At 33.7% G+C, this 13,108-nt stretch overlaps 1 protein-coding gene across 5 annotated transcripts in view; it reads right to left on the bottom strand.

The window, feature by feature from the left end:
- KIAA0825 (KIAA0825 ortholog) overlaps positions 1–13,108 on the bottom strand; it is a 382,909-nt gene that overhangs the window by 313,454 nt on the left and 56,347 nt on the right. For all 5 annotated transcript variants that reach the window (XM_027037906.2, XM_053221670.1, XM_027037922.2 and 2 more), the window contains 2 exons: positions 8,129–8,297; positions 4,466–5,135 (listed from right to left, as the gene is read on the bottom strand). In XM_027037906.2, coding sequence (XP_026893707.1) covers positions 4,466–5,135; positions 8,129–8,297 — 839 coding nt within the window. The remainder of the gene's footprint in view (positions 1–4,465; positions 5,136–8,128; positions 8,298–13,108) is intronic.

The following is a 13,108-nucleotide window of genomic DNA, read 5'->3' on the forward strand; positions in this document are numbered from 1 at the left end:
TCAAAACAGAATGGTATTGGCACAAAAACAGACACAAACCCAAAGGAACAGAATCAAGACCCCTGAAATAAACCCTCAGGTATATGGTCAATTAAGATTTGAAAAGGGAACCAAGAATACTCAATTAGGAAAGGATTAAATAAATGGTGCTGGGAAAACTGGATAATCACATGAAATTGGACCCTATCTTACAACACTCATAAAAATTAATGCATAATGGATTTAAATATAAACCCGAAACTGTAAAACTCCTAGAAGAAAGCAGTTTTTTTCCTTTGCTCCTTGACACTGGTCTTGGCAATGATTCTTTGGATGTGATACCACAAGCACAAGCAACAAAAGCAAAAATAGCATGGGACCACACCAAACTAAAAAGCTTCTCCACAGCACAATAAATAATCTACAAAATGAAAAAGCAACCTATAGTAGGGAGAAAATATTTGCAAACCATCTATCTAATAGTGGATTAATATCCAAAATATATAAAGAACTCATACAACTCAATAACAACAAAATTTTAGAAAGGCCAATGGACCTGAATAGACATTTTTCCAAAGAAGATATACAAAATGGCCAACAGCTACATGAAAAGATGGTCAACATCAGTAATCAGCAGAAAATTCAAATAAAAACCACAATGAGATATAACCTCACAACTGTTAGACTGGTTATCATCAAAACGACAAGACATGACAAGTACTGGTGAGACTATGAAGAAAAGGAAACCTGTGTGCACTGTTTGTGGGAATATAAATTGGTATCTTCACCGTGAAAAACAGTACGGGGTTCTTCAAAAAATAAAAGAAAACAAAACAAAACAAAAAAGAACTACCAACAGCAATCTCACTTCTGGGTATATATCCAAAGGAAATGAAAAGAGGATATTGAAGACATATCTGTACTCCCATATTCATTACAGCATTAACCGTAATAGTCAAGATATGGAAACAACCCAAGTGTCCCTATATGGAGATACACACACACACACACACACACACACCCCACAAATATATGATGGAATATTATTCATCCATGAAAAAGAAAGGAAATCCTGAAATTTGCAACAACATAGATGGAACTTGAAGGCATTAAGCTAAGTGAAATGTCTGACAGAGAAAAGACAAATATTGTATAGCTACATTTATATGTGAAATAAAAAAAAACCTGAATTCATAGAAACAGAGTATTATGGTGGTTAGCAGGGGCTGGGGAATGGGGGAAATGGCAAAATGTTGATCAAAGGGTACAAATTTCTAGTTAGAGTAATCATTTCTGAGGCTCTAATGTACAACACTGTGAATATACTTAATAATAGTGTATTAAGTTGTTTAAAGTTGTTAAGAGAGTAAATCTTAAATGTTCTCACCACCAGAAAGTAATGGTAATTATGTGACATGATGGAGATATTAGCTAATGCTGTGGTGGTAACTAACAAAATACATAAGTGTATCCAATCACACAATGTAAATTTTAAACTTACACAATGTTATATGTCAATTATATCTCAATAAAGCTGGAAGAAAAAAGAATGGTGTACATACAACGCCTGCTTAAGATAGATCAATAGGTTACAAAATAGGAATTATAAGAAAAATACTTTCAAATTAGTGTTATATAGTCATCAGATGAGAAGAGGGTGAGATGGTTTAGAAAAAGTAAAACAATGGCTGCACTAAAGTAGAGTTAGCAATATGGAGAATTCAGAGCAGAGTGTTTTTTTAACAGAATGAGCTATTTCTATCTTGTTCTTTCAGGCAGTGGAGCAGTGACATAGCAGAGGATCTGCAGTTAGACAGTTTGAGTCCTGGCTTCCTTCTGTAATCTTGACCAAATTAATTATCTCTATGCCTTAGTTTCCTCACTGTGTAATAGAGATAACAAATAACGGCACCTACCTTGTTGGTTGGTTAGGATTAAATGAGATAATGCACATCAATGTTTGGTGCAATAAATGTTAGCTATTGTTATTTTAGGGAAAATCTTTTCTATAGTTTCAGGCAAAATAAGTCTTGGTGAGCATAAAGATATAAATATACATTAAGATATATATATATCTTATATCTTATAGATATATAGATATATATAAAGATAGATATCTATACCTATATCTATCTATCTATCTATCTATCTATCTATCTATCTATCTATCTATATGGGGTGCCTGGGTGGGTCTGTGAGTTGAGCATCTGACTTGGACTCAGATCATAAGGTTGCAATTCATCGGTTTGAGCCCCATGTCAGGCTTGCTGGTGTCAGTCTGTCAAAGCAGAGCCCACTTCAGATGCTCTGTCCCCCTCCTCTCTCTGCCCCTCCCCAACTTGCTCTCTCTCTCAAAAAATAAAACATAAAAAAAATTATTGAAGACCCCCAAGAGTTCTTAAAAAAATAAAGATAATACAATGTGCAACCAGTTCAAGTCAATGTAGACTTTATTCTAATAGGGCTATAAGTTATTGTAATTGTATTAATATTTATAAAGAATGTTTATCATTATGTTATTTCACTTATTTCAAAGTATATTTCCTTGATAAATAAAATTTGATCATTGGGTTAGATATTAGTAGCAAATATGGTTGATCCATTAAGAATTAGTTTAGCAGTTCTTATACTACATTAGAAGCAGTTACTCATTTTGTTTTCTTCCCCTAGTGGGTCTAGCTCAGAACCTTAAACATGGAAGCTGCTATATGCCTTGCCAATGTTAAATGCTCAATAAAGCTGCACCAAATTGATTTTCAGGTAGTCCACCTGAACAGTGCTGTCTGAAATCTCTTTTGCAAGCGACAAAGCACTATACACCTTAAAACAAGGTCCAATCGCATGATGGTTAAGTACACGGGTCTTGGAGACATGAAGACCAACATATGAATTCTGACTCTGTACAACATGGCCCAGAGTAAGTTAATGTTTCTAAGCTTCTTTCTTTGTTTATGAAATTGAGATAATAAGAAAAAGAATGCATGTGGCACAGTGCCTGGCATATGGAAAGTATTAATTTAACAAGTGATTTACACCAACGGTTAGATAAAGGAGCTTGAGAAAGATCAGTGCACCTAGACTTGCAGAAAATGTTTCAAATTTTGGTGTTAAAGCCTACACACATAGTTTTCTCTCACGAATGAGAAAACACCTCAATATCAGCCCTAAAGACTCCATAGCAACTTACACATATTTTCAACCATATGGATCTTTTCTTCTGTTATAAACTATATTTAGCATATATAAAACTTTCATGTTTTAAACACTTTACAAGTAAGCAGGAATTCTTTTAGAGAATATAAAAATTTTTAGAAAATAAGTACACTCATGAAATGCATTTAAAATTTATGTAACAATTAAAATGAAAATCTATTTGCTTTGAGCAAAACTGTAATGTTCCTAAATTAGCTGACTTTGCATTCTGCCATAACCTAAAGTTGGCTGATGCATGTCTGTTCTGTGATATGATACAGCTTCCAGAGGAAAATAAAAAAACATAAGATAAAACATTAAACTACTTGAAAATTCATATATCACAGTATTTTGGTATTCTGGCATTTTATTAAGGAAGGTATGTAAAAATATGGTGAGCTATGGAAATTTTTAAAAGTGATCATAAATTCAAAGACAGCAATTCACCAAATAACAATTTTCAAATGCTTAAAAACTATAGTTTATGTACCTATTTAGAAATATACCTCAGAATTTTTACATAAAAGCATGACTAATAATTTTAAAAAATAATATTTTTATCGTGATTTTTCTCCACTAGTGGGAAATTAAAATGGTGACAGAAAAGTTTATTATATCACAATAATTTCTTTCTTTTTTCCTTTACCTTTTATATAAAATTAGGAATTTTCAAATCACCTTTTCTTTATGAATATTCTTATAGAAATGATACTAGAGGAACTTTTAAAATGCTATGCCTCTGTGACCAATTATAATATAGACTTTTATAGTTACCATTTCACAATAGCTCTTTATTGGAATTGACTAAAAGAATACAATTCTAAACGTCCAATTTTAGTTCATGTGAATTTCAACAAATCTTTAACAATTCTCTTTACCTAATGTGTTTCAGGTTGGGAAGATACAATGGGTTAAGAATTATACTTTTCTGTTACATATATGAGAATATTGATTCATATATATATATATATATATATATATATATATATATATATATAAACAGTTTCACCCAGTAATTTATGCAATCAAAAAAACCAAAACTCTTACTGGCAACATTTTTGACTTACATTTTCAATATCTTTAACAATTTAAAGAACAGGAAGAAAAGCACGTCTAGGACTATACCTACAGAAAAAGAAATGCAGAAGAGAAATGTGCACTGAAAAATTTCATAATATTTATTTTCTGATTTAGTTTTAAGTTTGCAGTAAGTTTCACCAAATAGAAAAATGTTAGAAAATTAAAGGTATCAAAAGGCTTAAGTCAAACCGAACAAATTTAAAAAATCACTAACCCAAAGCATGCACTGATCCTCTATGCCTGCTGGAGCTCTTGCTTGTTTTAATCACACGGATAGCACTTTCTTTGAACTGCAGCTCACAAAAATTTTCAAGAAACTTTGCCATTTCTTCTGCAACAGTATCCAGGTAAGTTTCTTTAATGAATTTCAACGTTGAGGTGGGAGCTAAAATTTCGTGTAGTGTGTTAAAATCTTCTTTTATCATTGAGTATAACCTAAGCATAGTACTTTGGTATCCATGAGCCATTATGTCTAAATTCAATTCTCTGCTATAAGCAGGAAAACAGTTCTGCAGGAGCTCAGCCAACAGTTTATTCTGTATGCTTTGGTACTTGATTATAACTTCTGATTCTGGATAAAGAAACAACAGTTGTTGTATGCACTGCTTTTTCAACCAACTTTTGTGCTGTGAATTGATGATTTCATTATGGGTTTGTAATTTGTTCACTAAGAAGCGTCGAAGATGTAGTCTTATGTTATCCCAGATAGACTGTACATCCATGGAGGAATCATCTTCCACAGAATGAAGAGAAGTCCGAGAGAGGAAATGGAAAGATACTCCACTTAGAGTTGCCGGGAACGAAACGCTGCTCTGGCAGGAGAGATCCCAAAGTAAATCCAGTATCACTTCTTCTTGATTTAGTTCACTCTTCAACGAATCTTGCTAATAAAAGTAAATTATAACATGAGAAATGTGATTAGCTGTAAGAGTAATAGTAAAAATGATTTCTATAGTCACACAATTTCATACTAATTCGTTTCAATTTAGAATCAATACTCAAATGGTCTTCAAGGTTTTTTTTTGTTGTTGTTTTTTTGTGTTTTTTGCATTTGGAATTTAATCAATTCAGGTATTTTAGAAGGTTAGCTTTATGATCCGTTAAATTATGCATGCTCAGGTGATGATCTATATTTTCAGTTAGCCTTCCAAACATAATATAGTTTTCAGCCCTCATTGTTATCTATCCCCAATATAATCTGAGCTGCAGCTTGAAAATTCTAAATAAAAACCTATAGCAAAACGTTGATTGAAATGTATTCCTCTGACAAAATAAACTCAAGATTATGTCCCTAAGTGATTCCTGGTAGAAAATTTTCATGCCTGAATAAGCATATCTATTATTATAGAACCCCAAATGAACATACAAAATGGAGACCTTTAAATATAGTCTGTGCCCAGAGGTTACTAATACCTGCCATCCTAAGAAATAAAATATAATATAAAGACATTAACTTTCATTTAAGTCCCTTTTCGAGAGCCATGTTAAGAAATATTTTACTTTGGAAATTAATCTGAGAATATTTCAGTTCTCTCCAAAAAGTAACTCAATATGGGGAAAAATACTCTCAGAATCATTCCCCAAAAGATGATACAAAATTATTCCTTTATGCCTTCTGTGTTGCCAGAAAACAATGATAGGTATAATTATGAATAGTAAAGGAATAAAAAGTTACTTTCTTTTTAGACCTTGTATTACATGCACACATTCTCCTTACATGCTGAATTTCCTAATTTTGTCTCTTTCAGGTAGCACTGAAATTAGTTTATATTCTCTGAGTAGTAACAAGCTGATTCTAAGAAAACTGGAAGCAAAATTCAAGTGGCATTAAATAAGGCTGGCTTTGAAATTTCCTATTGACAGAGATACCACAGGTATTATGTATGATTCAGAATTATGCAGAAGTCATGCGAATTCCAGGAATTTGTTCTGAAGCCATTCTAAGCAGTGCTCTATCCAACTTAATGTTCCATATGTAATATAGATAGATAGATAGATAGATAGATAGATAGATAGATAGATAGATAGTATTTTATTATATAAAAAGCACTTATCTATCAAGTCTTTGGCTTATTCACAATAAAAATTCTGTGATACAGATATTTAGAAACCCAGTTTGCAGATAAGGACACTAACATGCAACATGTTTAAGGTACTTTCCAAATGTCACACACAGTAAAGCACAAGACCAAGAATGAATCCGTGGCTTCATTCTCCCTATCTATGTTCTTTCTACTACACTCCAGAGAGCCACAAAGTGCACTGATCTTTCTGAAGCTTCTCTCTCTCTCTCATCCCTCTCTATTTAGTGCTTTTGATACTTCTAGAAAAAAATGGTAAATTCTATGAAACAAACAAGTCATGTTAGTGCCTCTATTTTGGGTTTCTTTTAATCAGTCTAAATCTGTAAATATCTGATCAAACAATATTTAAAGAATAATAGGTTCAGGACACGTGTATAGTATGACTACTTAAGTTTGAGAATAACTTCAGTATAATTGTCATAATGAGAACCTCTGTTTCTTATTTAAGTACTTAGATAATAAATTAAAAAATGTCTATTAAAAAAAAGAAAGCTATGAAAAATGGCTGTTAAGATTGACAGCTTTAGCATGTAAAAACTTTATAATAAGGTCGTTTCAACCCGAATCTGTTTAATAATGTGGTTCTTTCCTCAAAATAACACGATCAATTATGTAAAAAAAAAAAAAAAAACCACCTAGGTCTGGAACAACCCTATCAGTTTAATGAATTTGAGCAAAACTAATGCGGCCTTTGCCCTGCAGTGAATACAGAATGACTTATGTGTGACAGATTAAAAGATAATTAAAAGCTTTTGCTTTTAATTAAATGAGAAAGCATTATTACATCAATATTAATGAAATTCAATACACATGGCTCTTAATAGAAATTAAAGGAATAACTATGTCCATATTTATTCTTCAAGCCTGCACCTTCAAGAGATAATGGGTGAGGGGATTTTCTTAAAAGAATAGGCTTCAGGGCACATAGTCTTCCTTTCTCTTCCTCCTATTACTTTGTAAACATTAAAGAGACATCTGCAATAATAACAATAGCCAAAAACTTTTCATCTGATTCTGTCATCCTAAGCCATCTACAACCTCAAGATATTTTCCACATCTGCCTTAGTCAATGTTTGATGTTTAGACGAAAACAGTGCCTTTTTTCCCCCTAAAGAAAATTAAAACCATAGCCACAGACATACTGCTTTCTAACAATCATGCTGTTTCTTGGGAAACTGTTGTTGCAAGCTACTCCTTGTAGATATAGGGGTAATAAAGTAAGTGTTCTTACTCCATGGCTACAAACACATCCTAACATAGTGAGTGGTCAGTATCAAAGAATGACCAATGTAGTATTTCCCCATCAATTAACAGTGGTCTTGTAGAAACTACTGCCTTGCTTGAAAAAACTGGGTATGCCTGCAGTTTGGGAATACACGGAATGATAGACAAGGCAACTTAAAAGATACAATCAACGGTGATCTCATTATGCTTAATAATAAGCACAGAGAAGATGAGTGGTTGTGAAGGACATAAAACATAATAAATATGAACTTTTCTGGTAGACAAATGTGTGGTACATATCAATCTACACATTTTGGAATTATAATGTTTAATCTCCATTTATATAAAACTTCATTCTATTGATACAAATCATTGTAAAAGGTAAAAAACAAACAGCTCACTGTACTCCACTGGGGATACAGAAACCAAACAAAACCTCAACCCCTAGATATGGTAGGATAACAAGGTCACTAAAATATTTACATATAAGAAGCTGAATGAATTATATTCCTGTTCACCCACCCCACCTCACTATAAAACAAAGGATTTTTTTTGTTTTGTTTTTTTACCAGTGTTGTGAGGAATTTTATCAAATTTCCATGGGGAATGGAAGGTGACTTGGATGAATTATAATTATAGTTATCTAGCCACTCAAAACAGTCAGTTGTCGTTTGCAGCTGCACATCTGGACACTGCTTGTTAACTTCAGATTGTATTTCTTTAATGCAATGTTCTATGCTATAAAAAAGAAAAGAAAAGGTTATTTTGGTAGGAAACAAGTAATGGCTCCATGTCATAATATCACAGGACCTGAGATGTTTATACGTGGTACCTGGTTGAATATGGTTTACAAAATTATAAAGCATTCTTACGATAGGAAACAATAACAAAGAGACTACATATTTTCATTCATAATTGAAAACTGAATGCTCAGATTTTCTGGCAATTTCCTATCACACACAGTGGAGGAAATAGAAGATATAAGATATCTAGATACTCTGAGATGAATCAGAAATCATTCTGTGTTAAAACAAAAATCAAGCATGGCTACAATGAAATGATGGTCCTCTTGATAAGCAGTAGATGGAATGCAGAGATAAGATACTCATGTTGACTAATGATCATAAACATAGTCTACTAATAGGTGAATGACTATACAAATTATGGAAAACTTCAATCAATGGGATATTAAAATGTCACAAAGCAATTACAAAAACCTTGTAATTTTAAAAGTTGTAAAACATAGATACATGCTGTATACACACTGTAATTACAGCCAACTATCTTTTCCTGCCCTGGAACTCCACTCCAAAAAACGAAAACAAAAACATACTAAACACTGTATTAAAAAAAAAAAAAAAAGACTGGAAGGAAATGAAACAAAAGAAATGGTTAATAGCAATTATCTTTGGGTAATGAAATTGATCTTTTACATTTTACTTTTCTATAATTTTCTAAAGTTTTAGAAAGTATATAATACTCATTTACCAAAAAATAAACTAAAAACAGAAAAACTTGTCCAATTGAATCTTTCAATACATATCTGCTTTAAAAATAATATACAGAGTACCCTTAGTTCTAACACTAAATGGATATACTATGTTATTTTAATTTTCATATAAAATCTGTGGATTCATGATTATAAATCTTTGTGGTATAAACTGATGACCTTAAGCAGAATGTCATCTGTGGAGCCACATGGATATGACATATTACTACCACCTGATGGCAGCATATCTAAACTGCAAGAAAGCTTATTAACAGAAAAATTCTTTTGAAGCTGACCGCCCTCACCCCAAATTGACAGCTATGCATTTGCCTCTTAATAGTATTAAGAAAGATCTGTTACTAAAAAGGTTATTACTGTTTTGAAAATATCATTGCTATTAATTATAGATACCATGCGACAAAATTATTTAAGCTTCGGAAACCAAACTGATTATTAAAACTGATGTCATATGAATGGCTCTTCAAAAATCATCAGGCGTGGGTTGCCTATAAAACACACTGTCAATTTAAGGAAAGCTTTTCAGGAGACTTCTGAGCATGAATGAATTCAAAACTGAATTACCATGAAACAAATAACATTCTGAGACTCAAAGAGCTTTTTCATGAAAACAAGAAAAAGAATACCTCCTTAGGCCACAGGCCATGCAATTTCCTGATGGGACAATTCTATTCAGGAATACCAGTTCTAAGTCAGCCTTAATATTGGCAGATATGTTTTTAACTTATGTAAGCACATCTATGGATGAGAAACATGATACCTGAAGCATACACCTTAACTCTAGGGACCCTTTAACAAAGGTTTTTATTATAGCATCCTCATGTGTCTCATTCAATGAAACCTAATAGATGATAGCAAAGTGAATTGGAAAGGCTCAGTGCTGAGTCTGCCTAAATCTGTTTCAATCAAGACTCAGCTTTTAGGCTAATCTCTAACATCTGAATCTGGGTAGAGGCCAATAACCACAATCTATAAATAGGGTAAAGCCTTCTGAAGGCTAGATATTTTAGTAATTTGTCCAAACACTGATAAAGGGACTGAGCAGTTAGTTGCATTTCAGACCACCTCCCTCACTGATACAAACTAAGACAGTTGATCTGGCTTTTAAAATCACAGATTTTTGGGGTGCCTGAGTGGCTTATTCGGTTAAGTGTCTGACTCTTGACTTCAGCTCAGGTTATGGTCTCATGCTCCATGAGAATGAGCCCCAACTCAGGCTCCTCACTGTTGGGATTCTCTTTCTCCCTCTCCCCCACCCACACTCTTGGTCTCTCTCTCAAAATAAATAAACTTAAAAAGTTTTTGTCATAATTTTTTTTTTAAATCTATCTTTATTTATTTATTTATTTATTTATTTATTTATTTATTTATTTATTTATTTATTTTTATGAAACTTATTGTCACATTGGTTTCCATACAACACCCAGTGCTCATCCCAAAAAATACCCTCTTCAATACCCATCACCCATCCTCCCCTCCCTCCCACCCCCCATCAACCCTCGGTTTGTTCTCAGTTTTTAAGAGTCTCTTATGCTTTGGCTCTCTCCCACTCTAACGTCTTTTTTTTTTTTTTCTTCCTTCCCTTCCCTCATGGGTTTCTGTTAAGTTTCTCAGGATCCACATAAGAGTGAAACCATATGGTATCTGTCTTTCTCTGTATGGCTTATTTCACTTAGCATCACACTCTCCAGTTCCATCCACGTTGCTACAAAGGGCCATATTTCATTCTTTCTCATTGCCACGTAGTACTCCATTGTGTATATAAACCACAATTTCTTTATCCATTCATCAGTTGATGGACATTTAGGCTCTTTCCACAATTTGGCTATTATTGAGAGTGCTGCTATAAGCATTGGGGTACAAGTGCCCCTATGCATCAGCACTCCTGTATCCTGTGGGTAAATTCCTAGCAGTGCTACGGCTGGGTCATAGGGTAGGTCTATTTTTCATTTTTTGAGGAACCTCCACACTGTTTTCCAGAGCGGCTGCACCAGTTTGCATTCCCACCAACAGTGCAAGAGGGTTCCCGTTTCTCCACATCCTCGCCAGCATCTATAGTCTCCTGATTTGTTCGTTTTGGCCACTCTGACTGGCGTGAGGTGATATCTGAGTGTGGTTTTGATTTGTATTTCCCTGATGAGGAGCGACGTGGAGCATCTTTTCATGTGCCTGTTGGCCATCCGGATGTCTTCTTTAGAGAAGTGTCTATTCATGTTTTCTGCCCATTTCTTCACTGGATTATTTGTTTTTCAGGTGTGGAGTTTGGTGACCTATTTATAGATTTTGTATACTAGCCCTTTGTCCGATATATCATTTGCAAATATCTTTTCCCATTCCGTTGGTTGCCTTTTAGTTTTGTTGATTGTTTCCTTTGCTGTGTCACAAAATTTTCAATGTCAGAACTTCTGATTTTGTTTTTAGTTGGCTAAACATCTTGTCATTCTGCCATTCACCACTGTCTAAACATCTTGCTTTAAAAAAACAAAACAATAGTTGGAAGTGTAGAGATTTATTGCCCGATTAGTATACAAAGGTATTATTTTCAAAATTTAAGGTGAAAGCTTGATATGTAATTTTTATTGAGGTCAAAATTAATTCAAAATTACCTAAAATGTAAAATTTTTTTCTTTTTATTTATTTATTTATTTATTTTTTAATTTTTTTTTTAACGTTTATTTATTTTTGAGACAGGGAGAGACAGAACATGAACAGGGGAGGGTCAGAGAGAGGGAGACACAGAATCTGAAGCAGGCTCCAGGCTCTGAGCTGTCAGCACAGAGCCTGACGCGTGGCTAGAACTCACGGACTACGAGATCATGACCTGAGCTGAAGTCGGCCGCTTAACCGACTGAGCCACCCAGGTGCCCCTAAAATTATTTTCATATATGTATAGTAGTAATATTGCTTATGGGGATCATAATCTTGGATGGGAGGAGGTCTATATAACTTCAGAGGTAGATGATGCAAGACCCTAGTCTAGGATTTTTGAAATAACAAGGTACTTGTCTTTATTCGGGTTTAAGTGTTTTCTGATTAACTGTAAGATGCTTCAAATTTTCTTTAGAAGAAAGGTCAGTCATAAAAAAAACTACCAAGATAATTCAACAAATAGAAATCCAATTAACACTTTTATTGTTAGATCCTAGACATTAGCCCAAAAATGTAAACAGTCTAAAAACAGATGTAGAATCTCTTCCCTAAATAGTTTAAATTCCCAAATTTACACCATTAGTTGGCTTAGCAAGGACTTTTTTTTTGAGAGAGCAAGAGAACATGAGAGAGAGAGAGAGAGAGAGAGCGCGAGCATAGGCACACAAGTGGGGGAGGGGCAGAGGAAGAAGGAGATAGAATCTCAAGCAGGCTCCATGCCCAGTGGGGCTCAATCCCATGACCCTGGGATCATTAGCAAGAACTTTTTTTTTTTTTTCATTAGAAGAACTTTTAAAAGCATTTTTTTTAGCCTTATCCACTGAAACCATCTTAAATGTCTATCAACAAGAAAATTATTAAATTATTAAATAGTTAATTCACCGAGTGGAAGAGAGCCATGAAAATAAAAGTAGAAATGTAGCTATCAACATGGATGAATCTTACAAATACACCGTTGAGAGGAAAAGGTACAAATAAATACACACAGTACGATACTATCCACACAACAGTTTGAAAATCTGCCATGCATCAGTACACCTTATTATAAGGGATTATAAGCATAGGTAGTCGAAGTGGAAGGAAATGTGCTGGAGCGATCACCATCACCAAATCCGGGGTGGAGATGAGAAAGTGGATGATATTGGAGAAAGGCATATAGTGAGCCTTTGCAGTCCTGGTATTGTTTTATTCCTTAAGCTGGATGATGAGTGCATGAATGTTTATCATTAATACCCTTTATGCCTTTTCATATGTCTCAACATTTCTTAATAAATTTGAACCCAATGTACTTAATTATAATGACTCTGAATTATCCAAGTTAATGACGTGTATGAGTGCATACATTACTGACAGGCTGTGTGTAAATCAGATTTACAAACCATTTTTAAAATGC

This window comes from Acinonyx jubatus, chromosome A1 (assembly GCF_027475565.1).
Source record: "Acinonyx jubatus isolate Ajub_Pintada_27869175 chromosome A1, VMU_Ajub_asm_v1.0, whole genome shotgun sequence".
Classification (NCBI taxonomy): Eukaryota; Metazoa; Chordata; class Mammalia; order Carnivora; family Felidae; genus Acinonyx; species Acinonyx jubatus.